A 27,727-nucleotide genomic window follows, 5' to 3' on the forward strand; every position below is an offset into this window, starting at 1 on the left:
TATCATAGTTACCACAGGGGAGCGTGGTCATTAAGGCCTCTGCACCTCTGTCGTCTTTTCAGACCTTTCAGGACAGGAAATTCAAATAACTCCAGAGATATCAGACCACACTGACATCTACATATCTGTTTAACATAAAAATGCAGTGTATCATCAGAGCTGGTCCACAAAGCAGGCGGGGTAACATTTGATTATAGTTGACATTTAAACGTCTGATCTTAGGATACCACGCAGAAAAGGTTGTAGTGTTCAGATTGTCCACTAGAGAGCAGTATCACCTGTCTGTCAGTCCTGCTCACTTCAATAGTCCACAGGCTCAACTATAATCCTTCAGCCCTCTGTGTGTGTGTGTGTGCAGGGCTGCAGTGACAGACATTTCCAATAAAGGTCGAGGACGAGGACTGAAGTTTTGAATTGTGAGATCAGTATTGTCTAAGACTCAACCAATTCAATGACAGGGATGTTATAAACACAAACAGATGAGATGCCATTAACAAAGCTGTAAAAAATACACTAGTACAGTAACAAGAACTACGTTTACTGAAATGTACAAATTTACTAAAGTATAGATTAACCGCAAATTACTTAAATTGTTCCCAAAAGTCTGCATGAGTAAAAATAAAAAAGATTAAATTACATAACAGTAGCCCCACAAACAAACACATTTAATACCTCAACTCAAAAAACAACAAGGTCAGACAAGGTTTTTTTTAAAGGTTGGGATGTAAGAATGTATCTGGTCACAGATCTGACAAATAATGGATGTCACAATGCAAAGTTAGGTTGCTATGGAAACTCCAGTTGTGATCTTACACCGACCCAGCCACTGAACAATTAGGCTGCAAGTTCTGACTGTATGTAGGTTACATAGACTACTGTTTATTCATCATGCTGGGAGTGAGAAGGAGCTGATCACAATTAGGCTACTATGTGCACATGAATGTTGTATATACCAACAAGTAAATTTAAACTTTGTTAATACAGTTCTCATGCAAGAATATAAATATAGAACAACCACCAGAAAATAACTGGTATCTGAACAAAATAATTAATAGATATTCATAATGCAAAAGAAAAATCCTCTGTATGCCCTCGTCTTCTTAAAAAACATGTTTTACAGGCCTTCCCTCTCTTTTTCTCTCTGAAATCCCAATAATTTTTGTGAATGAGACGTACTACTGGACCCAAATGTGCTTTAAGATGTTTCAACAGGGACTTTTTTTATTGCTGTATGTTTGCTCTTGTTGTTTGATGTGTGTATGGCATTTTGTCTCTAGAGCTTCGGTATACAAAAGAGTTTTATTATTAACATTAGTGGTACTTTTTAAACAAAGATTTGTAAAGGATTTCTGTGAATGCAATTGAAATGTGAATCTTCAATTAGTGTACTCTAAAGGAACACGTCTTGTAAAACACTATGAAGGTCAAATAAAGTATGAAGCGTTCTATTACAGTAATGCACATGATCGTCGTCTGTGATTGTTGATGGAAAACAAAGGATTGGATTTTCCATTTCCTGTAGCATTAAGTCTGTTAATGCTAAAGTCTGAGGATTACTGCTGTTATTTACAGTAATGACGGGACGAGTGGATGCAATCATACATTGTATATATCTATATATGCATTTAATGAATATAAAATTAATTAAATGGAGTGGAGATCAGAGGTGGACGCCATGTTTTGTTCAAACACACTTTGGGAAATTGGTGGGAAAGAAAAGGTATACAATGGATTTTAGTACAGTGAAAGATTTGTAAGGGTTGTCACATTTTTTTAGTGAGAGAGAATGAAATGTATGCAGTTTTGTGGCTGCAGTGAATGAATATAAAAGTAAAGTTTGACTGTCGTGCTTCCCTGCCTCATCATTTCCGTCCTGTTTTCAGAAAAAAATCATATCTGTTGCCTCGGTACCACTCGGTACCTGTAACATATATAATAGAGACTAAAAATTAAAGTGAAGTAAATAAATAGTAAGTAAAAGTTTAAAAAAGTTTACACTGACACACACATTCTCAGTGTACATGAATGGTGACGATTTTTGAGTTTTGAGGTTTGTTAGTGTGGACGGAGATTATTTCTGAAACTGTTCAAAATCGCTTGTCAGGACAGTTTTTCTTTTAAAACCCCATTTTCAGAAATACTCATGACCATCTATGAGGGTCGCTGGGTTCTGGTAGTTCAGCTCAGCCTGTTATAGCCTATATAACTGCTGCCCGAGTCCTAACAAGAACCAAAAAAGTAGATCACATCACTCCAGTTGTTAGATCTTTACACTGGCTTCCTGTCAGTCAGAGAACAGATTTCAAAATCCTGTTGTTGGTTTATAAAGCACTGAATGGTTTCAGGCCAAAATACATTTCTGATCTGCTACTACTTTGTGAACCATCCAGACCTCTGAGGCTGCAGATTCAGGTCTGCTTTCAGTCCCAAACTCCCTGAAAACTGCAGCTCCGCTCCAACTCTCACCTCTTTCAAATCAAGGCTGAGGACTTTGTTTGCCACTGCCTTTCACTGAAGCAATTTCAAGGCTTTGAACTTTTATTTTCTAGTCTTGTCTCTTTTAAACCTATTCTATTTTAGCCTACTTTCTTTCTATTTTAGCCTACTTTCTTAACTTGTTTTAATGTTTTGTTTCTTGATGTCTTCCTATGTGTTTTTAATGTATTTTAAATGCAATTTTTAATTTCTTTTAATGTATTTTTTATGCCCCTGTAAAGCACTTTGAGTTGCCTTGTGTCTGAATTGTGCTATACAAATAAACTTGCCTTACATTGCGTTGCCTGTATTGCTCTTAATGTTAGATTTGGATGAGGAAATACCTTAATGGGTGATTTTGTTGCTCTGAACCTGTGTTACAGGCTGAACCTTGTGGGTAACCTGTGTGAGATGTTATCTAGCCGGCTTATTGTGGAAATTGAGGGAGTGATTGTTACCAGTATGTTAAAGCAGCCACAGAAAAGTGCATGCTTTAAGGGATGTTTGACAAACATCTCAGGTTTAAAAGGGTCTTCGTCTCTGAGCCACAGCTGTGTTCAGCCTCAGAAGCTTGAAACTAAATTAGCTGGCTAGCTATAATGAGGAAGCTAAGCTAAGAAAACACGAATGAGAGAAACACACCAACATCGGCCTGCAGAAAAGAAACACCGCTGCCCTCAATTCCTTTTCTGTACACTGGTAGCTTTTTTCATTTCCTCTCCCGCGTCACAAACTCCTGCCTAACGCCAACTTTTAGAGGACACACTCCTACTTTTGTGCTCTCTGGTGAGGCCACGTTTTAAATCACGATTTTACGAAGGTAGAGGGCTCGGAAGTCAACAGCTAATTAGCCGATTGGCATTGGACGATGGCTTCATCTATCAGCCCAACCCAAGGCGCAAGTGAATTAATATAGCCTAAAACCAGAGGTCACCTCTCTGTGAGACAGGTCGGAGAGTCTGAGGGTGAAGAATGGCAATGACTGCTAAGCGTCATTGAATTGTAGGGGGCCTGCGGACGAAAGAGGCAGAAGTACAGCCATTTTTATGTCTGAAGTCTTTTGCTTTGTGACATTATCAATGCCTGTGTAACAAAATATCTATCCTACAGATCAGGTATTACTGTGACAAGGGGATTGTGCAACACTCATGTTATTAGTGAACATTTAATACCGCAGACTCTCTCGTATCACCAGTGATCTTGTGCATAATCAAAGCGCCAGTGAGGACAGCTGCTTCCAATAAGCCATGTGCACTAAAGAAGTGAGCTGCTTACATATTTATTCCCTCTCTTTTATTCTCTTCTGCAAGTGTACAAGAGCATTACCTTTGCAAATCCAAAGTGTAGTGCTCCTTCATGCTTTTAGGCATCAAAAGGATATCCGTACAGCAGCAGCATGTTCGGCATCCATTTCTTTTGCTTAACTGTTGTCACGGACAACGAGGCTGCCCGAGCGCTTATCTGAGCGTTCATCAGTTTAAAATACATCTGACCCACAAGAAGATGTTTTCCACATTCCTATTTAACACAAAATGAGAACGTTGCTCATAAATAGGTCAGACGTCCTCTAGAAATCCAAAACAGAGCCGGAGTCGGGGGAGAGAGGTCTAGTTTAGATTCAGCTTCTGCCAGTTTTTTTTGTGTTTTTTTTGGTTTGTGTGTACCCGGATCCAAAATCGTGAGGCGAAGGAGCACGAGGAAGAAAAACCAGGACAATATACAGCTCCAGCAGAGGGGCTGGTGAACTATTCAGGTGATCTGTCTGCAAAAAGCAATCAATATGAGTCAGGAGAGTTATCTGAGGTTTACACGTTTTTTTATTATATCCTGTTTCTATGAGAGGATGTACTCTACAAAAACAACCCCTAACCTCATTAATGGACTGTGTAGCCTAATCTTTTCCCTGTCAGTACAAACTATTTCCAGCTCAGCAAGTAGCACCATTTGGCTTTTTTTGTTGAGTTGAGGGAACCACACAAGCACAAAAAAGCACAAACACACACACAAAACACACGCCACGCACACACTGCACGGAGCACCCATTTTTTTTATTCGTGCCATGGCAGATGTGGCCATTGGCTGTGATGGTTAATCCAGAATGCTGGGTTTGATACAAGCAGGATTTAGCCATAACCATGATGCTAACATCTGTCAAGGTCCGAGCTGCTCCGAGCTCCCAAACCCAGACAGTACAAAAGCGGAATATTTTTGTCGTTCCGATAAAGAGGAGGGAGAAGCAGTGAATAGGTAAAGAAGTTGAGGTAAGTGTGCGAGGAATTGATCAATGTGGGACGTTTCATGGCCTAGAAAAGAGGCGCTTGATTCATTGCGGCTTATGTAACATGTTTTTCCACAGCTTTGATTCCAGACACTCACACATGCATGTGTGACGCATCACCTCATTCACAAACAGGAGATCTGTTTGCATCTTTAAAAGATGAACCGGTCGCAAAATCTAAATAATTATGACTGCTGTTTGTTGTATTGTCATGAATGCACCGAGCTAGAGTAACACATTGCAGGAAATTATAGTAATTGGTGTTTAAATTTAGATCCTACTGAAATATTAAGAAATACATTTCGCTCTACTTTTCTCATGTTAATCAGAGAATCACATTTTTATTGCTAACAAGGCTTATTGTAAAGATGAAGTTACTTTTCATTTGGATTTTTCGACTGAATGGGAGTTATTCGGGGTGACAGCCTCATTGGATCACTTCTTATCATTTGACTCATGCTTTATTACAGTCTCATTATGTCTACATGTGATAACACGATAACAAACTGTACTGATTTATGATTAGCAGCGCCGAAGGCTAATGAACACACAAGTCAGCTGGGATTTCTAACTGCGTAAATAGAGTGAATGATATAATGCACCGTGCACAACGTTCTTCAAACTCTTTGGACCTCTAGACAAGAACTTCTACTGTATGTGATGTTGATCACGGTAGTTTTAAATCACATGTTCTCACTGGACATAAAATTGCCAGCTCACTTTTGAGCGTATAAAAGTGAGAAAGCAGTTGCACATTGTGGTTTTAGATTGATTGATGTAATGAAACTGTTATAATCTTTGGCAGAATTTGGGTCACTGCAGCAGACGACACAGAGAGAGCACAGAGAACAGAGCAAAGCAAATATCGACTTTCGTTATTGCAACATTAAGCCGACAATTTCAAAACCCCATTAAAACTCGAGGAACCATTGAGGTTGCCCTCATTCACAATGATTTACAGACGAGTTAGAAACAGTCTTGAGGTTGGCAGACTATTCATTTTTAGGGTGTGTTGATCACCAACATGGTCGCCCAGAAAAGGTACTAAAAAAGATGAAAATCACAATAAATCTGCTCGTAGTGACAACTGCAGTCATGTGAAAGGAGAGTTGGTCAGTTCTGTGTGCTGCTTATATACAGGAGCAGCTCTGCAGTGTCTAAGTTACGGGTTTTGGTGACTGTGTAGTCTTCTTCTTACGTATTCTCACAGTCTTATACTTCATTAGTTTATGACAAGCTGAGACTCTATTGACTTGAAGAAATATCTTTTAAATTGACAAACATGATATGTGTGAGTCAAGGCACAATTCAGATGGGATTAAAAAATGATTTGTCTCCCTTCATTCACCGCCATACTTTTTTTTTTCTTTCCGAAGTAAGGTCCCACGAGGGAAACCGGAAGGGGCATGACTCCAGCTCTCTGTTTGTAGAAGCAATTTAAAAATCTGGCAAAATAATATACTGGTTAGGAATCTTGGACATTGTTTTTCTATTTTCATCTATTTTATTTCATTTTTTTTTATGGATAGTCTTTGCAAGTATAAATCTAGGTAACTGTATGTGTGCTCTACGCCTGCACGGTGGTATTTCATCTATATGATGAGAGAAGCCCAACGTCAAGGTGATTTTCTTTTATGATGTGCGTTGCCTGTTAATGTGCATTAAAGAAAAAAAGAATATCAGTAGATTAAAGTGCAGTTTAGTTAGCATGGTCTTTCAGGTTCAAACAAACACTGTTTAGGTAACTTGTTTACTTTTTTACCACATTAGCGGCGCAGCACTAGCATTATTAGCATCATATGGATTGGCTGAAACTAGGTTCAGACATTCACGCCCCCTTTAGATGAATTGCATTAACTATCCTTTTATTTTCCATCAAGTGATCATTTCTTTATGTTGCAACTTTACCTCCTTAGATTAATTTTTATATTTTATGTTGTAACAATGTTGTGCTTATGATCTGGTTAGGTTGAGGCACAAAAACCACTTGATTAGGGGTCAGGAAAACATCAGGTTTTGGCTTAAAATACCTGTTTTGGTTGCCTAAAAAACAGCTTGAGATGTCCTGACTTCCCATCAAAAATATCTGTTTTTTGTCGCCACAAACACAACCGGAAACTGTCCTTTGGTTTCACACTTCACACTAAACAGAATGTTACAAGTCTTCATCTCAAACTGCTGTCGCTTACTCGGCAGCCTCCTTGGCACCATCCCTTCGACCTCTCGATATGACAGTCAGGTCCTAAACATGTGATGTGAATGTGATGCGACATCTTTTGTAGAAATGTCAGCATGGCATGTAGCATATGAAACCAACAAATGTGAATGCATCAGTCATTTGCAGAAAACTAAAGTGCCAACATTTTATCCTGGAGACTGGTCGTTTTCCATGAAGCAGTGACAACAAACCATTTGTATAATTTATAACCTGCCGTAGTCTGGGGACTTCACATTAAATTGTTAAATGTCCCAGAACCACGCTCTCGACTGTGTATCTGATGTATGACAGACTTGGGTATAACATAAAAATGCGTATCTGAAAAACTATTTTCAGCTACAGGATCATCAGCAAGTTCATGTCAGTGCTGAAATGATGCAGCCTGGTCAGCACTTGTGAAGCTGCTCTGTAAGCAGCAGCTAATTTTGGCTCATTAGCTCCGACACAATGAATAAATTGCAAAATGCCAGGTCAGATTTTAGCTCGCTGCTGTATATTTGACGGATTTTTAATTGGTTTGGAGGCCTAGAAATGTCAGGCAACACACAACCTCTTTATTTTGCAGTAGGATTAAAGGTAAACATGCATAATCCACTCTGCCACTCACAAGTTTGACTAGCTGACCTTGAAGTCACATTGGAAGCATGAATAGTATGAAAACCAATTACAGAAATCATTTTGAGAGGAAAACATCCTTCATTGTGCAACTGTTTTTAACAATGGCTCATTCATCAAGAATGTCCTCATCACAGAAGTGAGGTTGCCCCGAAAAAAAGACATCATCACATTATTTTATTTTTCTTTTCTTATTCTTTTCTTTTGTATTTATGTAAACATGCGTATGTGACTCATCGGCATTTTGTGCTTTTTGAACAAAGGCAGAATATCCTTGACTGTCAGTCTGAGGAAATTAAATGTCCGTCACCTAATTTAAATTAATTTTAAGTGAATGAATGTCCTGCTGGGCATTCAATAAACCCATCAAAGGAAACATGGTTTGCGTATCAGCATGCTTCTCCGTCTTCCATTTGACTTCCTGTATACACTTCGAGTTTATAAAAGGCAGCAGGAGCAGCTTCTTGTGAACTCTTGTGTATCTCTGGTAAAAAAAATGGCTCCTTCTGCAAAGAAAGGGCTGTAACATTCACGAGGCATACGGCCCTGACTCTATAGCAAATAAAGCGTGCAATCTGCTCCTAAAAGATGTTCATTGAACCTGATGTCTCAGATTCAGTGACCATAACCCAACGTGATTTGTATTGCAACCGCTGAACACGCTGTCCAGGCAAACCGTTCAGCACCGGTTCAACGTGCTGACATTTTTGAGACATTTTTTCCAAAATAGCTGAATGTTTTAAAGTCACTATGACGCTGTGGTCTTTTGTTTGGAGGCACTTTGACTAGTCCTTACCAGACAAGACTCAGTGTGAATGGAGGCGGACAGAAACACACTGAGTGATGAGTCATTGCAGGCTGAGGAACCCATTAATCTTGTCATCTCCTCTTGCAGTACCAACGGTTTGCCCTGCTTTCACAATATAAACTAAACAGACTTTAAGCTAGTTTCTCTAGCAGGTGCTTCTATGTATTTGGTTAACCCAATAGCAATAGCAGTTCACCATTGTAATATGCATTGCATCCTGGGTATTGTTTATGATGTTTCATTTATTTTACAGAGACTTACTGAAGTTGCGGTATTTTACTGCTAACACAACAGCAGTGGTGCTACTGTAGTTGAAGAAACAGTAAAGGAAATGTGTCACTAAGATTTTTAATCCACTCGCATAGCATCACTTTTAAAGTGTGTCTGGTTTGACAGTTATTTTATCGTAAAACTAAGCTGCATTAAGGTTCGTATGCTGTACAGAAAAGTTACGGTAGGTGTATTATAGCGTAAAATAAAACTGTGGTGAGGGAATCATACTGTAAAGCACGTTACAGTAACTCACAAAACCCACAAAAATACAATAAATAGTCTAACAGCGTTGGTGAGGATTAGGAAAATCACGTTTTGGTTATAAAAAACACTGTTTTGGTCTCCACAATCATGGCTCAATGTGATTTCCTGTCAAAAGTATCCTGTTAGTGTTTGTCCTGAGGTCTCCTTAAATATACCCAGTGTTGACAGACACTTATTTTAAAAATGTCAATATGGTACGTAGCCTGTGACACATACAAATGCGAACTAATCGGTGGTTTGCTGCCAACATTTTATTCTGCCGACTGGTTTTGTACACAAATGGAGAGATTGCAAATTTTAACCGCCCCTTATGTTCCCTCGTTATATGTCACAGCGGTCCAAGCTGCTTTAGCAATAAATGTATGAATGTTCTGTTCAGGCAGTAAAGTCAGAGAATACAACATTTTCATTATACAAACCTTCCATCTCACAGAAATGAAGTAAAGCAAAGAGTCATTTGTGCAGGAACTGTAACATCTTGTTTTGGGTTTTTTTTTTCATGTGCAGAGCAACCATGGGCAAGGCCGGGAGCAAAGTCCTCAGAGAGGCCTCGGTGGACGGGGTGCAAGCGCAGGTAAAAGCAGCCACCTCACCCACGTCTGCACACATACAGACATGAAACACTCAGACACATGCAGGAACTGAACTGACAAACACACAAAAAATGTGTATCACACTAAAAAAAAAACACTGAGCTGGTGTAATGGTTGATGCTCTGGTGATTACAGGAGTGTGTGTGTGTGTGTGTGTCTCTGGTGAAATGGCCCAGCTGTTGTGCTCTCCGGCTCTCGCCGGTTATGCAACCAGGATCAGCCGCAGCTTTCACACTTCATTTTCCCACATCGCATCATCATACCTATAATCATCCAAATACATTACTGAGCTCCGGAGAAACCATTAATATCTTGTGATTAAGCGGGGAGCAATAGTCACTGGATGTTCCCGATGATGGATAGAAATTCTATTAATTGCCAAGACTATCACAGTATGTTTTATTTATATGAGCTGTGCTATAAATACATGCTGTACATCAGCCATTCCCCAAACCTCAGAGTGACACGGCCCGGTTTGAAGTCAGAGAAACCAAACCAGAATTGTAATCACAACTCTGATCAACGCACAAGACTAAGATGAGGTGTCTCCCTACTTTTTGTTTTTTATTTCACATACAGAACAATACTATACTCTACAATTATAATAGACCTTTTTCACGGCAGCCATATTGACATGAAATAGAAGGTAAACACATGTTTAATCAATGACAATTAATGACGGTTCTGTTCCATTTAGTGTAGCAGAGACTTTCTAGTGAGCCAACATGCACAATAGCAGCACCCTGACTCTGTTTGACCTGCTGTTTTATGTCAAAATGGCTGCTGTGAAAAAGGTCTATTGTGTTTCCTGCAGTGCCACCTACCAACCTTAACCTGCACTGAAAAATGAGGAAAAATACATGTAAATGTAAATATTTAATATTTAAAAACTTAATTTAAACTGCAAATATCGGGCAGCGAGACGGTCCTGGGTTGAGACCTTTCTGTGCAGAGATTGCATGTTCATGATTTATGATCGCGAGGCTTCTCTCCACGTACTCCAGCTTCCTCCCACAGCCCAAAGTCATGAATGTGAGGTTGATTGGTCACTCTTAATCGCCCGGTGTGAATGTGAGTGTGAATGGTTGATTGTCCCTATATGTCAGCCCTGTGATGAACTGACGACTTGTCCGGGATGTACCCTTCGCTCGCCCACTGTCAGCTGGGATCAGCTCCAGAGCTCCTGCAACCCTGCAAAGGATGAGCTGTTACAGATAATGGATATTGCAAATAACATCTCCTGGCCCACCTGCAGTACCTTCACGGCCTTACAGACACACTTTGGGAATCAATGATGTATATCAGCCCCCAGCAGGACAATGTGCCCTGACACACCACAAAAACTGCTCAGGAATGGCTTGAGGAACACAATAAAGAGCCCAAGGCTTCAACCAGGCCTCCAAATTCTCTAGATCAAAATCCAATCGGGACCCGAAGGATCCACAATAAACGCCCCGGTGCCAGACACCACAGGAGACCCCCAGAGGTCCGATTGTATGACCACACTTTGACAGGTCGGAGCTGTTTTGGCTGCACAAGGGGAACAAGCAGGTGGTTTTCATGCTGTGGCTGATCGGTGTATGTCCATATACAGTACAGAGTGTGCTCGGATTTATATGGTGATGATGACATGTGCACGATTGATGTAAGCGTTCATCAGAGTGATTAACCTGAACGCGACAGATGGTTGACACAGAACACGGGAGGATTTTTATGCGTGATGTCATGACCTCATACGATCTCGTGAATCCAGGTGCCTCGCAAGGTGACAGAGTGACGACCTGTGGAAATGTTTTTATGGCTGTTCCAATTCACGCACGACATAATACTCAAAGCAGACTATTTTTTTTATATATATATCTCACATGTTTTATTAAAGTCGTGCCTGGAAAGGGGATAAAAACTTGGTATTAACAGTAACAGCAAATCTCTCTCATCCATGTCTATATGTCATCATATCATAGAACGGTACCATCCGCTATTAGATAAGGATAAGCAAGCAGGCTTAGAAACCATCGGCATTAGTCTTGAATTGCAAAGTCATAAGAGCAGGAACTTTTGATGCCGATGCAGTTTTTATCTTACATGTTGACAGGCAGTTTTTTTTACTGTCACCACTTGTATTGGTTCATATATTTTATCTTAATCGAAGAATATTTTCAGCTGACTCGCAGTAAAAGCTCCGAAGACTACACACACATTGCCAAGAGTTATGTACCATCAACTCTTCCCTTCACTGTAGCAAACAAGATTTTCACTTTAGTCTGCGTGAACAAACAAGTCATGTGTAATGTCTGTCAGGGAGCCAAATAACTGTTGTTGTGGTGATTGTGTTTCTAAATTTTGAAATCTAACAAAGCTGTCAGCGGTTAGAGTGAAGACAAAGTTGGACATCTTAGCCTCGGTCGTTAGCTCAATTCCGCTCAACACCCCGAATCATCTGTCACTCCCTCACCCGCTTGATCCAAATTCGCTGCACCCATGTGATTGTACTTTTCGGCTCACGCTCTGGCTAAAAGGCGCACCCTATCACCCCATCTCATCTTGTGTTGGTGCCATCTTTGTCAGCTCGAGCGGCTCGGCGGTGGGCTCCACAAGGCGAAGCTGGACTGAAGTGAATTGATTCGCGGGGATTAGGGATTAAGACTTCCCCGGCTGCTTTGGTGGAGTAAATCTGGGGATTATGATGTCAACAGCCTGTGGCTGCAGGAGAGGAAATTGAATTGTGAGGGACGGGAGTGCCGATGGGCCAGGATTACAGCACAGTCAGTGAGAAATCAGAGATGGGAGTCCATGTCTGTGCCTTTCTCCTGCTCAGGAAACCCTCCATGGAGCACCATTTACTGCCTTTGAGGAACAGGAATCACTTACATAGGAGAAGAAACTCTGAGTAAATGTTAAGGATGTTGACTGAGTGAGAAGAAGATTTCTGTGTCCCTGGTAATCCAGTCCATCCTGCTCGGGCCTGTGAAGCATCAGGTGGTGAGTACTGTTAAGTGCAACAAGGGTCACTCGTCTTAGACCAAGCTGAGAGGGATTTCCGCCTCTTGCAACAAAACAGATGACACGGAGGAGAATATCTGGTCAGGACCCTGTGAAAAAGAGAAACTTTTCCAAGTGTACAACAATTCTGCACACTCCTTTGCTAACCTACTGTGTGTTGTTGTGTGTTTGTATTCAAGCCATCTCCTGCTGTGGCTGCTCCTGCTGCGACTGTTAAATTCGAAGGACTCACAAAAAACAGCAGGATGAAGGTGAAATGGACCCAGCTGGGTTTGGTGTTCTTCCTCGTTTTATCTCTGGTGATGACAGGATGCTTCTTCTGGCAATATCAGCTGCCAAAACTTCTGCCAGGTGAGACTACAAACACTATCTGATAACATGAGGAGTTTTAAAAGTTGTTTTTGAACTGCTGTTGCTGGTGGGTGAAAAATGTCTTGAAGCTCAGCAACCTCTATGTCAGCCAGTCTAAATGTATTAATGGTGGGTTTTTACAATGAGCCTTTGAGGTACTGTTTTATCAATCAATCGAGGTTTAAGGTTCATTTATTTATCATTTTACAACACCAGGGTTGCAAAAACAAACTTTTTATAGAGTCGAGTGTGGAGGATGAATTAAGGAGTCTCACAATCAATCAATCAATCAAAATGCATTTATGCTTGAGAGATCAGTCAGAGGTGACCCTCGTTTGCAATGACACTGACTCAAAACAAAACAAAGAAAAAGGGAAGAGGCAATTACAATGAGTAATACTGGCAAAGAAAAGGAAGTCCCACAATTTGCGAGTAAAACAAAAACAAAAAAACAAATAAATCATGTATATAATTAAAATGTAAAATAACGTTTAGTTATATAAAAGCGCTTAAACTTTGCAATTATGGCAGAAATTTAAGATAACATGTTAACTTAAATATAAAATCTAAAATAATACGATACGATACGATACGATACGATACGATACAACATACTTTATTGCCCCCTTAGGGAAAGTTTTCTTGGGCTCAGTGTTGCTGCATTTGACAGTTTTCAGACCACAACTGATTGTATGTGCATGCACGTGTCAACAAAAAGAAGAAAACAAACAACAAGATTGAACAACATTGCACAAAACAACATATGTCACAGTATAGTAGCACTGCAATAGTGTGAGTTTCTGCATGTTTTACTGCCTTAAGACTTTACCTTTAAAACTTTTTTAAAAATTGGTGCGACATGACGGCAGTGAAATATTTCATGTGCACTTGTTTGTTTGTTTGCTTTTCTTCACTTGACTGGCAGCCTGCCCTTAAAGACATGTGATTAAACTGCTGCTGGCTTACTTGAGACTTAATTAAGGACTGTCTGTGATACAAATAACTCTGCTGTAAGTCACTCAATGAAGGACTCACTTAACATCAAGCACAGTGACACAGTTTATCACACACTTTTTTATTATCTACGAGACTGCGACGTCCAGCAACTGCAGGTTCTTCCTTGTTTATTGCATTTAGCACTGAGTCAGAGCTGTTAACTTCGGCAGAGCTCCTTATCTGCAGCCCACAGCCTCAGGTCCTGCTGGAATTTGACAATCAACAGATTATTTCGTCATAATTAAGAGATACTGATCTCGTAATTAAGAGATTAAATGATTACTTAATTATTTGATCTTTATCTTGTAAGTATGAGATAAAACATTGGCCCACAGTAGCTGCTGACGTGTTTGTGCTGGGATTGTGTATATAACAGCATCATAACAAGTTCAAGATCTCAGACAGCAGTGTCAATTAAAACCGGGTAAACAACTGCAACTTGACGAAGAATACAGGCAAAATTCAAGATTGACATGTTGGAAAAAAGAAAAGACAAATGTTTTTAATTGTAGCTCCTTCAATCTGGTGAAATCAGTGTAAACATGTGTCATCCCTCCAGCTGTACGAGCCTTTAAAAGACTCCAAGTGGAAAATCAAACATTTAATCATAACTCTGATCATCACGCAACGCCGCTGGCCAGTGTTGGTGCCATCAGTGAGCACCCGTGGCTCTAGTCTGGACTGGACCTGGTCCTTTCCATTGCTTTTCGGCTGATTGAGCATGTAGAATCGGTCTGATTGGCTCTTCAGGTGAGCGAACCAGTGCACAAAAAGAGAGACAAACAAAGGAAGGGAAAGCCCCTTGAGGCTGTCGCTGTAGTAGCCATGATTTCACCCATGAAGTGCAGTTTCTCTTCATTTTTCTCCTCAGCTTCTTCACCAGTGCCACGTGCAACTTTTTATCAGACATATTCCTGATTAGAAGCGGTTGTATCAGCAAGAATGATGACAAAAACATCCCGCATCTAAAGCAATCCCTGTCACTTACGCAGTATAAGATCTGTTCCGATATTGAGTCAAAGCAACCCAATCGCCAGAATAAATGTTGGCTCAGTAAATTTCTGCAAAACCACAGATAAGTCAAAACTGAACGTTTCTTTTTGATGCAACCTGACGTTTGTTTAGGTCTAATTTTCTATTTTTCTCTTGCTCATACTCTGGTTAATTTTACACACAGAAAACCACTTGGTTAGGGTTAGAAACACATCATGGTTTGGCTTAAAATAACTGTTTTGGTCGCCACGATTAGGGATGGAGATGAGCCGACTTCTCGTGAAGAATAGCCGGTTTTGGTCACTACAAAACTAGCTGGAAATGTCTGCAGGTGTCTTTAAAGAACAGCGACAAAGCTCCACCTCCTGATGTGACAGTGATGCCACGTTTGGTACAAATGTCAACCAAATGTCAAACGTCAATCCTGACTACTGGGCTGCATTTAAGTCCCTTGTTTTGTCAGTTCTAATTACTTTTTAAATGCTTATATTTATTCATAAATATGTTTTTTTAATTTCTAACTTAATTACAAAATTGAAAATTAATTGAAAACCTTGTTATTTTTTTTTTTTTTGCAAATTGCCTCTCACTGCCCGCAGGCAGTACCTAAGTGTGGTTTAAATGTGTTGACACTTAATTATAGCACCTCATCAGGCACCTTAGCGTGAAATGAACACTCAGCCAAGATGCTTTTTTCTCCACAACACACTCCGGGTTTGTGATCTCTCCGTGTTTCTATATGAATAAAGCAGCGACAGGTGACATTATTAATGGAAAAAGATCAACTCTGCAGGCTCTGATTCATATCTTCCAATGTGCGCTGATGCGTCTTTTTATATTCCAAAAATCTAATTTTTTTTCATGTATAGCAGTCATTTAGAATGAAAAGGCAAACGGAGGCCTGAAGCTACACAATGAAGCACACTGCAATATCCTCGTTCATCCAGAGTTCACAGTGGGACCAGGCTACGTCTCTTTTGATCAGCAACTTATATATCATACATCCTGTCGAACTGTATAGTATAAGATCAGCGGGGTTCATCAAAATGCAGAGGGAACTAATGAATCCTCAAGCCGCCCAATTACACCACATTATGTGGACTTTTGTGCCACAGATACATTATTCAGTCAAATACCGAATAGGAATTACAATAGCGTGTCCCTCTGTGCTTCCTCTGCTCTTTCTTTCTTCTCTCATTTCCCGTCCTCCTCCCAGATGAAGCGAATGGTCGCAATGCCAAATTGGAGATGATGTGTCCCCGTTTCCCCGAGCCTCTCCCCCTGGAGCATCCCATCCCCAGTCTGAAAGAGGCCCTGGAGAAGGTGAGTGGAGTCGCTCATCGTGCTCAGATTTAAATCTGAGGTTGTATTTCTATCATGCCCGCTCAAGTACGAGTAAATTTACAAGATGACCGGGGTAATCCTTCACACCAAATGCTATAGCGGTCGACAGAAGGAGATTAAAGATATAGTAGATGAAAAAGTCGGTGTCTGTCCGAGCAAAAAAGCTGTGGCTCCGTACGCGGGGAGCAAGCAAAGGGCATTGATTTCTACTGATGTGAAATGATTTTTAGACCGTGCTCATTACATCATAGTAATTGAAAATCAGAGTAATTGCTCCATGGTTTCATACTGCGGTTAATAAGGGACCTTGGCCAAAGTAAAAGCGTGCAGAAAATATAAAAATGTTGTGAAAAAAAAAAATACATTTGAGTTATCAAACAGCGCCAGTCTTGATTTTGGCTGTGCCACTGTGTACCTGCTGTTATCAACCACCAACACATTTAAAGGTTGTCTTTCATTCTTGAAAGTTCACCTTATCTCTCCTGCAGTGGAGAAAGAAGTATTTGAAATCCAACTTAAAGGATAAATTTGACCAAAAATCATAATTCAGTTTTTCTCTCCTCACCGCCGTGAGGACGGAAAGTCTGATGAGGTTTTGTAATCCACAAAACATTTCTGGAGCTTCACGGCAAAACAGTGTTGCAGCATTCTCCTAAACAACTGAAATAGCTTTGGGCTTGTTTAAAACTTGACAGAAAATCACAAAATGGCTCCACACAGCTTGTCAGGCATAATCCAAGTATCTGGAACATTATTTACGTCCTTTTTTAAACCCAAATGTTCACTGCAAAGGTAAAAGTGTTAGCACGCACCCCGTTTGAGGTGGGTGCACATCCTGACTGTACGTCAAGGGTGTAAATAAAGTAAATAAATAATGTTTTTTCAATTGGGGATCTCAGGACTTCCAGGGGACTTGGATTACACTGGACAAGCTGTATGGAGCTGTCTCAGTGGCAAAATGTAGAGGACCCAAATGCAGCTAAGGAGACAGCCAGATTGAAAACAAAAGGAAACTTTAATGATGGTGTAAGTCCAATTACAAAAATGCAAAATCAAAATGGGCAAGCAACAGAAGCAGGCAGAGAAAAGACGAAAAAGCAAAGCTGTCAGACTCAGTGTAAAACTAAACAAACCTGGGGGACACGAGGAGACCACAGGACGGGGGGAAGCGTGAGACAGGAGCAAAACAGACAAACCAACAAAGAATTAGCATTAACGTTGTTTTATATACACAGGTGGTGATTAACTAATGAGACACAGGTGTACACAGAAAAGGGGCGGGAAACAGACAAAGGGAGGAAGTGGAAAATACAGCTCTGGAAAACTACTTGAAAAAGCTTTTACTTTACTATCACTTTATAGAGTCTAAGTTCAATTTTCATAATGTCCCTTTAACGTTTACATTTAAGTTACAATAACCAGAATAAACTCCTCACCTCCGGCTCTTTCTCTTCCAGGTCGACGTTTTGCTTCGGCAGAACGTCAACCCCATCAGCCTCCCCTCTCTGTCGGCCATTGTGATCTTAAACGACACTGTTTTGTGGACCGGCAACTTTGGAAAAAGGAACAGCAGCGACCCTCAGTCAGGAGCCCCCAACGAGTACACAATATACAGGTGAGCGCTGCACTGACGACTCCAGCACAAAGCCCCAGATGATGAATCTTCATCACTTTGTTGAAGTTGTAACGTGCAAGTTTCTATATTGCATCTTCTTCCATGCTGCAGCCAAGTTTTACATACAGTGAGGTCATGAGTCAAAGTCCTCCTAACTTATTACATTACAAGATAACCCCCATTAAAAAATAACAAATGCCTTATGTTTCTTTTTACAACCAACAAGTAATCTGAGTACTCTAACGCGTTGCTTTGTAGCCTTTTTATAACTTTTTTGTAACTTTTTAAATCACTTCAACACGAAGTTATGAAGTGATTTAAATGGGAAAATCAAGATAAATCAATTAAGTAAAGTTTGATAGAATCAGGCCAATAAAATGCCCAACAAATAAGCTCATATAGACACAGTGTGATGTGAATTAAGATACGGAGGGAGAAATAAACATTTTTCTGATTGATTTGCTGCAGTCTGAAACATTTCATTACAGGAGGCGTGTTATTACATCACCCTAATTTATTGTAATTGGCACATAATCTCTGGCCATAACATTATTTATCCATCTGTGCAGTAGCTCCTGACTTTGATATTTTAATTGATGCTGCAGCATGATGTCTCTGGATATCTGACGATTCATCCAGAAGCAGCTGCTCACAGCAGGTCTTCAGGGGGGGGAAAGGACAGCTACGTAAAAACAGTTTTAATTGGCGGTTTAAGTAATGCATGGTAAGTTTTGATAAAATAGAAATGAAAGAATCATTATGTAGAAAACAAGCAAAAAAAAATTTTTTTTAATTTTTAAAAGCTCCTCCAGAGCCACAGAAGACATACTAACGACATGCGTGCGTCATGTGCCTGTTAGGTTCGTGGGATGCCATTTTAAAAGATGGATCTTCTGATCAGTAATTACACCATTGCGTCCCACGAAAGTGCACATAAAATCAAACACAAATTATCCACATGTCCCCGTGAAATCGATCTATATGTCAAAACAAACAGGAAAATGCAAAACCAGACAAAACACATACGTACGCACACGACGTTTAATGAACAACCTCAATCAATCTGCAGCCAAACAAGACGATTAGTCACACAGGTGTCTCGAGCACGTTCGACTCTTTGAAGACGTCGCATTTAGGACAGGTGTATATAGATTTATTGAATTCTTTCACAAGTGCTTTAAGTGCTCTGACTCATTCACAGCCGCTGCTGACTGGTTAATGCTCCATTCAAGTCATTTCTCCACATTTGCTGCTGTAGCTGGCAATTTTGTTCTGTGAAGGCCGATGCACTACAGACTGTTTAGATTGCACAATTCAAAAGTATGTTATGTTAACTGAAAAGATTTTGGCTTACAACCCTGTTATCGAAATAGATTTGGCTGGTTTGAATTCCTCTCACAGAGTCAACGCTTAAACCACCTTTTTTTATTTAACATCCATCGTACTGAATGGGGATCTTGAATTGGATCATAGTATTTTGTAGCATACTCGAAGTGGAGTCGCAGGCCACGGACCTCGGTGTACATTTGCAAATTAAGTTAAAGAAAAGTATTTCTCATCTTTCCGTCTCTGTTTGAGATCTTTAAGTTTCAATTTTAATTTGTCCTTCTCCATTTACGTTGTCATTTTCTCCCACTTAGGCTTATTTTAAAGGAGCAATTTGAAAGATATGGGCAGAATTTTTGTTTAAAACATTATGTCAGGGTTGTCTGTGTACAGTGTTGCAGTTCAAGCTAGCATGCTAATCAGCTAGCCCCCAGCCCATCCTGTATCCTGATGTAAGGTTCAGAGGTAAAGTCAATTCATAGGTTTGAATTAATTTGAGATGTATTTGCGATGTGACCGCCGGTCCTGCTGGCTCCTGATTGGTTGGTTCGGGGTCATGTATGTGTGTGTGAGAGGAAGTGTGTTGCTGTTGTTGGGAAGCTGCTTATGGAGGAATATTAAAACACCATTCAATGAGATATCCGTCTCCATCCTGCTGTCTCTTGTCTTAAAGAGTAGTCCAGTCGCCACCAACGAACCGTCACGTTACACTGATACCACTTTGTACTGCAAGAAGTGATAGTCTTACAAGCTCTTCTACCTTTTGGCTTACTAAAAAGACAAAATAAACTCACAAAATGACAGAAAATCAGCCAAGACCACTCTTGCCTTCTGCCTGGCTGATACTTTAAAAGAGTCACTCTGAAAAGAGTTGGTGCCAGAACCAAGTCTTTTAAGAGCCAGCCAGGCAGTTCGGCAAGAGACGTCTTAACTGGGTATTGATGGAAAGTAAAAATAAACAAAGCTGACAGGAGAAACTAAAACTGTGCCAGCATAAAGACACTCATGAATTTATCTCTCTGTTATCTGTCTTTTAGAATCGCCAGCCTATCAAAAATCTTCCCGACGCTGATGCTGTATCGACTGTGGGAGGACGGGAAGATCGGCTCCCTGGACGACCCTCTGGAGAAATATGTGGAGAACTTCACCATCAAAAACCCTCTGGGGAAGTCGCGAGACTCGGAGCTGAAATATGTGACAGATGGCCTGATATTTCTGGACAGCGGGGAGGTTCAGATTCGCTCGTCCTCAGTCACCCTGCGCAGGATGGCCAGCCAGCTCTCAGGTACAGAACATTACACAGAGCAAATGAAAGTTTTCACTCAGTTCCCGTGAGCCAACTGCTGCGATATGATGCAGGTGACAGTCTGACCCTCAGGTCTTACATCTACCCTACATCGTATGCAGGTAGTTTCCTGTGAAGATGCATCATCTCTATCAGCTGGAGGCTAAAAGTGAAACACTGTTTTGTTGTTTTATAATTCTGGTGCTGCATATGGACACGTCCTGAGCCACAGGAGCTGATTTGTTCAATAAAAACACAAAAGGGGAAGAAAAAGAAGAGGTGTCTGGTATATTTTATATGTTTGGTTTCTGTAATCGAAATTACACACTGCAATGGTGTAATATAAGATGATTTTGCAGGCGGAGCATTATTTGATAGGCTGTATTTGGTCTGTCGAACTGTGCTGCCACTGAAATTTTAAGATAATAGAGTATTTTAATACCATATTCTGTCAGTAAACATGGAGTGTGTGCTGGTGTAATATAAGATGATTTTGCTGTCTGTCAAAATACGCCTGAAATCTTAATGGTGCAATGTGTAAGAACGGGCCACCTGTTTAATTAATACTTAGCTCAGTTAGCTGTGCAGCTAGCAGTCTGGACTGGGAGCTTAGAGTGCCAGTTGAGTGTTGTGGCCTTTTTCCACCAGCACTTTTGGCTGCACCGAGTCAAACCGAGCCACGCCGATTTGCTTTGCCATCGTCAGTTTTATGGACCTGCTCCGGGGTAGGGCCAAGCCATGGCCGCCGTGCCTCAAAGTGGGCTGCGGTGACATCTCACGACTGCAGCCAACCTGTAACAAGCACCCATCTCTCGCTCGAGCACGTGTGTTTTGCAAATTGATACTTAACTCATGTCTGTGCAGGAAACCTGAGAGAAAGACGTTTTTAAAAGTCATTGTGTTCAGCTCTCAGTACTTACGTTGCTTTTCACTGAATCTCTTTAGTTTCTCGCTCAAACATCCGCTGTGTTTTACTGTTTCGTCGTGTTCGCTTTCAGCTGTTTCTGAAGTCGTGTTTAGTGGCTGCTGGTGAAAACGCAACATTTCCTGTAACGCTTCATCATAATAAAAGCTGTGAATGTACTAAATAACACAGGGCTTTTATTGTGAAGAAGTTATAGGACACGAAATGTGTGTAACTGAATTAGTGGAGCAACTCTGTCAGCGGTGATTCTTCGATAGTACTGCGGGGATCGGGACAAGCGTGTCACCTTCAAGCAGGAAGCCCACTTGTAGTGGAAACGCAAATCCCTGCCGCGTCGAGTCAAGCCAAGTAGAGCCAGGCCGGCAGATGTAATGGAAAGACAGCATTGGTGTTACGCCGCTAGCACAGGAGCTATGGCCTGGGACGAGCCGGGGCTAGCTGGTTAGCATGCTAACTTCTGCAAATATCTCATCTGAAGACTTCAAATAACGTCAAAACTGTTATGAACTTCACGTTCTATTTTTTTTTTTTTTTTGACACTTGCACCTTTAAATAAAGTTATTAAAGAGTATCAACATCTGCTGCCCATATTATTACAGTACACTTCGCCCTGTTTGTAATAAAAAGCATAAATAAAGCTGTAAGAGTCAAACACAACTGAATCGATTCGCTCGTAGCCTTTTTTGACAAGGAAGCAGAAATCGATAGAAGAATCCAGCCCAGTGGCAGAATGAACAGCAGTGTGAAGGCAAGGTTAATAGGGAACCCATCTGTATGGGGATGGTGTTACTGTGCAGTCAGTATTGACTTCAGAATGATAAGTTATAGCAAAAAAGATCTCTATTGCCAGTTTAAAGAATGAAATGTTGCACGCCTTGTAGTAATTAAACATCACACTGGAAACTTTCAGCAGTTACATCCTTATATTGACGCGCCAAAAGTAGCTTTTGGCCTCATCAAAGACGCCAACGGATCTGAAGAAGCCTTTCAACGCTTCACTCTGTGTGATGAATTAATATAATAGATGAACGCCTGAGGGAGGCCATCTGTCTCGTCGAGTGTCAGGACTAAACATAATCATGTTGCTGCATACCTACGGTATAAAGTGGAAAAGAAAATCTCTTGTACAAACAAATACAATCCATCTTTTATACCTGCTGTTTTCAATTCACATATTTGTTTTTTATTTGACTCTGTTTCACTGCTGGCTGATCCAGGTCTACCCAGGAGACTCCGGGCCACAAACCTGCTGTGGAAAGGAAAAACACAATCTGCAATAAATCTGCTACAAGACGACGTCCTCGTCGCAGATCCAGGCACCAAGTTAGTAATGCCGTGCTGGCTTTACTATTTCAATATGTACATTTTTATTGTGCAATCTGTAATAGTAAATTGTATGAAAATGCATGACTGTCTTTATTCTGTATTACCTGTTTGCCGGACGAGATTTAATACATTTAGGAGCGCAGTTTGAAGGTCTTTAATCAAACATTTTTCATATCTTAGTGGTTTTTTTCCCTGAACTTAAAGACAATCAAACCAAATGTCAGGTCTTGTCTTGTATGTATTACACTGATTGGCAAAATATACGACCTTTAAGTAAAGAAAAATGTTCAAATGAAATTTTAATAATCTCAGAACTCAAAGCTCTTTAGTAAAGCTGCAGGGGAGTTGACTTTTGAAACTTCAGCTCTAATGTTTAACATTTATGCCTTTGGACTAAAAAAGCTGCAGGCAGTGACTCCCAGGACCCTCTCTGTTTACTTATTTTATCACGTTATCTCTTAAGGGCCATGCACAATAATGAACATAAATGTTATCATTTGATGTGCTGTAACAGAGTTAGCTTAAAGCTGTTTTTCATGTTGCAGTTCCAATTTGCAAAAAACCTCAGAGCGATGACTGGATCAGGAAGTTTTATTGTAAATACTAAAAAGACAACAGACAACATGTTACTTACCTTTACAGGTACTGTTAGGCAGTTATTTACCTGTGGATAGAGCCAGCTTGCTAGTTAAGCCAGCTGGCTAGTTAGTCCATATGCTAAGCTGAGCTAAGTGCCTGCCTCGCTTGTACATTTTAAAGCGTTTATGTGTCTTAAAATGGGCAATGCTAACAAGTGGCTAAATGAGAGGTTCTTGGGCATATTAACATAATTACAGCAAACACAGAGACTCATCTTCTCACTAGTCCTTTTTTACAGCAGGATTTTAGTGGCAAACTATTCTTACTGAAACTCTTTGTGTACACTAAAAAGCTTGTGGTGGTGGCATTGAAGTCATGCGACCAAGTTGTGGTTAGTTTATAGGCTAACGTTAGCGTTTGACTTCTTGCAATGGTATTTCTGCTTCAACCATCATAAAACTGGTGTCCAATTGTGAAGCTTATCTTCCTGAATAAAAACAAAAATACATCACCCCCGTCACCCTCTATCGGAGATTGTCATTAACTTTCTCATTTAACGCTCAACATGAAAGCTAGTGAGCGTAGTATTTCCTCAAGAGGGGTCGTGAGTTTCAACAATGGAAAATCGATTTATTTTTCTTATTTTCTACGTGAACAGCCAGACTCTTTCAGACACTCACCATCTCTTTACTTCTCTTTGCTTCCTTCCAGATGTCACTACAGCAACCTCGCCTTCTCGCTGCTGGCCCATGTGCTGGCCGAGCGAGTGGCCTCCACCGACTACCAGCGGTGGATCACAGACAACATCCTGGACCGGCTGGGGATGGAGGACACCGGCTTCGACATCACCCCGGGGCTCCAGGGCCAGATGGCTGTGGGAGTGTACTCCAATGGAAAACCAGCCCCGCTCTACGATTTGGGCTGGTACCGGCCTTCTGGTCAGATGTTCTCCACGGCCGCAGACTTGGCCAAGCTCGCCATGGTGCTACTCGGGGCTTATCACCGCAAGCTGCTGGAGCCGGACTCATTAAAGATCATGCTGACCCCGCTCTTCAGGTGCGATAAGGACTACTTTGCAAACCGCACTGGGACGCCGTGGGAGGTGAATGAGCAGCTGGGCTACGAGGTGGTGCGTAAAGATGGCGACCTGGACGGATACTCTGCCACCTTCTCCCTGGTGCCTAGACTGAAGCTTGGTCTAGTGGTGCTAATGGCTGGCAGCCGGTCTCAGAACCAGGATTTGGTCACCAAGGCTTACAACTTCATCATCCCAGCCATAGAGAAAGCCTTCAGGGAGGCCAAGAAGATCCTCTTTCCTCCGCCAAACCCAGAACCTTATGTTGGCTTTTTCACCTACGGCAACATCACCTTCTACGAGATCAAAGTCGGGACGGACGGCGTTCTGATCATGCAACAGTTTGGGCCTCAGATTGAAGAGCTGATCCCTGAGAAGTTCAGGACAATAAAGCTCAACTACCTGGTCGACAGGGTGTTCAGAGTGGTTTTCGAAAAGGAGTACCCTTGTGTTTTACAAGTCGGCTCAGCCTCGGTGTCCCTGGAAGCCCAAGACGGCCAATTATTTAACTTCTACACGTTTGACAAGCGCGGTTTGTCCCCTGGTTTCGATGCACCGGGACTGAACACATATAATGTGGTGAGAATAGCCCGCAGGCCGACGTTTTCGAGCTGAACTGCAGCAATGCTATGTCATACAGACAAATGTGCCCTTGGGATACGTGATGGTAAACAAATAAACGGCCACGTGGTACTGAAAGACTGAATGGAAAAGCTGGGGTCATTTAGCAGTCAAAGATAGGATTATGCTCATGATTTACTGAGAGCACTGAGAGGGACAGCGTTATGTATAAGGTCTTGCATAGAAAATTAATTTCTCTGCTGAATGATGTATATGAATGTCCTCTTCACCATGGTCCTTCATTGTGCCTCCCAACTGAACACCCACATTATGGTGATACGGTGCTTGTCTTTTCTCCTGCTTGCATTTAAACCACTCTCAAATTGTCCTCACCTCTTCTGTCCTTGAGTTTTTCATGAGCGACAACAGCAGAACACTGGCTCACAATAAACTCACTGTTGTGGTCATTTACATAAATATTTTCATACATTAAATTATCGCCGATTCTTGGATCAACACCGCAGCTCTCATCGACTCATACATATTCATCCTCCATTGTGAGGGAGGTGAAGAATAAACCATTTAATTTCCTTCCGTGTTACTTGTGGAAGGTAAAATCAGGACATGAATATAAACATGAATATACGTGACTTCTACTTGAACACTGACGTTGCCACAGGTGCAGACCTCCTGATTTGATGTTAACAATCCTGCGTGTAGGTGTGACTAAGACGCAGAATATTTTGACTCCCCAATGAGAAGCGATTAAGGACAGAGAGGCTTTTAGTTGTGTGACTCTTTGCTGTTTAATCCCTGAAAAATGGACTTCCCGACCTCTAACAGACACACTACCCAGAATCCTGCAGGAAAGTTACAGACTCAAATGTACAAAAATAACCCCCTCATAAGTCGACGGCTGATGTTTCACCTTTCATATGAGGTTTCCTCTCTGACGGCGGGATGGAAATGGATTAATATTGGAGATGTCGGCCGCTCTTGAAGCATCAGGTGCAACGAGTGATAGAGGGAATGTGAATGTAATGCTGCCTAAAAAAATAAATCTATTGTATCCACTTCATGCGGATATGGATGGTTGAAATTGGCTTTCGAAGATGTAATGCGCTGTTGTCACAGCCCACAGATTGGAACTCATTCTGATGGATGGTGGAAAGGGAGGGAGGGGGAAATCATTTGGGTCACGCAGTATTGTAAGCCAAAACTGAACCAACATGCAAATTATAGCATGTGTTCAATCTCTGCTATTGTTGAGGCTCGTTATTTTGGGTAAGATGTCAGATGAGAATTACACGGCTTTCAGAAATGCAAGAATCACACAATGCAATCACGATGACGATGATGATGAATGCTATTCAGCACTAAAGTGACATATAAACATAACCAGGCATTAACAACGGTAAGGAAAATAATAGTTTCAGCTTCAACATTTATTTCTGTAGCTTTTAAAATTAGACACCGAACAATAGCCATAATCAGATTTTCAGCTTTTGCAATCACAGTGAACACGAGCTTACCAATCAATCAAATCGTGGATATGATTGTTGGATGAGTGCAAGAAAAGACACAACGAGATCAGGTGAAGCTCACAGTGAAGCATTACAATCTTTGTTTACTCCACGGAAACACAGAGAAACACTTGACCTGCCTTTGTCGCCCAGCACTGCATACATTTTGCAAATAAGAAGAAAATTAATGAACACGTTATCATTCCGATCAGATTTGATTGTCCCACTTTCCTTATGGAGTCCTCCTCTAAGGCATACAGCAGTTACAGAATAAGACAGCAGGTGGGATATGCAGGCACTGTTGAACAAGATTACCCAGAGTAACAAACAAACAAACAAACCAAATCAAACGTCACTTAAAAGCTCTTTAATGACATGTATTAAACTTAAAGGAATAATTCGACATTTTGGACTAGCCAAGTCGCTTCAGTCTGCCTTTCAAATGACACAACTGAAGACTTTCAAATTGTGTGTAGTACATACGGCCAAAAAGTCCAACACAACCGGCTAACTTCCGGTTTAGCGCCCGGCTAACTTGAATGTGGATAAAATAATTTAAACTTGTGTCTCTTCTAGACTTTCCAAATCTTATTGGACCGAATGGCTTAACTCACGATAGTCAAAGGAGTCATTTCGTGGGAGTTGTGACACTATAAAAAAAAAATTATCTGCCATTTTACAACCGCTTCTTTCACATTGTAAGCTTATGGGAAAAAGTTGTTTTGGGCCCCAGTGCATCATGTGACGATGTAATTGCACGGTTTGGCCACAAGGAGAGTTGGCTTTAAAGCCTGGCGCTCTTCATGAGGGCTTGGGCATAAATCACATTCTGTGCTAAAGCTATTGGCTGCTACAAATGGCAATCAATATCCTCAACGAGTCCCCCCATACCTGACTGTTTTTACAGGAAACACGTAAATATAGGGAAATAGCTCTTCTGTTTCATGGGGATGCAAAACTGAACTTTGTCGTATGCACTGCAGGCAATTAGAAAGTGTAAAGTCGTGTCATTTGTAAGCAGATTGATTTGACGGATCAAATCGAAAGTTATGATGTGTTAATTAATATGTTACCATGTGAGATTTAAAGGTGTCTGCAGATGGCTCCAGTCCAGTGTGCAGTCTTTGTGCTAAGCTAAGCTAAGCTAACCACCTCCCGGTGATCACTTTATATTTAACTGATATAAGATCCGTATCTATCTTCTCATGTAACTCAGCAAGAAAGCAAAAAAGCACATTTTCCAAAATGTCAAACTATTCCTTTAAAGTGTTTTTTATTAGCTTATTAAAAACAAATCTCAG

At 40.9% G+C, this 27,727-nt stretch overlaps 1 protein-coding gene across 2 annotated transcripts; it reads left to right on the forward strand.

The window, feature by feature from the left end:
- Positions 1–9,445: 9,445 nt before the first annotated feature.
- On the forward strand, positions 9,446–24,957 carry lactbl1b (lactamase, beta-like 1b). 2 transcript variants are annotated; one of them, XM_073469323.1, is made up of 7 exons: positions 9,446–9,505; positions 12,707–12,878; positions 16,084–16,190; positions 17,669–17,826; positions 20,190–20,437; positions 22,580–22,685; positions 23,979–24,957. In XM_073469323.1, exons 1-7 carry the CDS (start codon positions 9,446–9,448, stop codon positions 24,955–24,957), a joined length of 1,830 nt encoding a protein of 609 aa, XP_073325424.1. The 2 variants fall into 2 exon arrangements, with proteins under 2 accessions (XP_073325424.1, XP_073325425.1); XM_073469324.1 differs by having other exon boundaries at positions 9,446–9,499.
- The last annotated feature ends 2,770 nt before the right edge of the window (positions 24,958–27,727 follow it).

The sequence above is a fragment of the Pagrus major genome, chromosome 6, assembly GCF_040436345.1.
Source record: "Pagrus major chromosome 6, Pma_NU_1.0".
Lineage (NCBI taxonomy): Eukaryota > Metazoa > Chordata > Actinopteri > Spariformes > Sparidae > Pagrus > Pagrus major.

Bases quoted from the DNA above. Each gene is read 5' to 3' on its own strand.
- lactbl1b (XM_073469323.1), top strand. From the start codon at position 9,446: ATGGGCAAGGCCGGGAGCAAAGTCCTCAGAGAGGCCTCGGTGGACGGG. The intron at 9,506-12,706 runs GTAAAAGCAGCC...TTTGTATTCAAG, and splicing joins TGGACGGGGTGCAAGCGCAG to CCATCTCCTGCTGTGGCTGC. The intron at 22,686-23,978 runs GTTAGTAATGCC...GCTTCCTTCCAG, and splicing joins GTCGCAGATCCAGGCACCAA to ATGTCACTACAGCAACCTCG.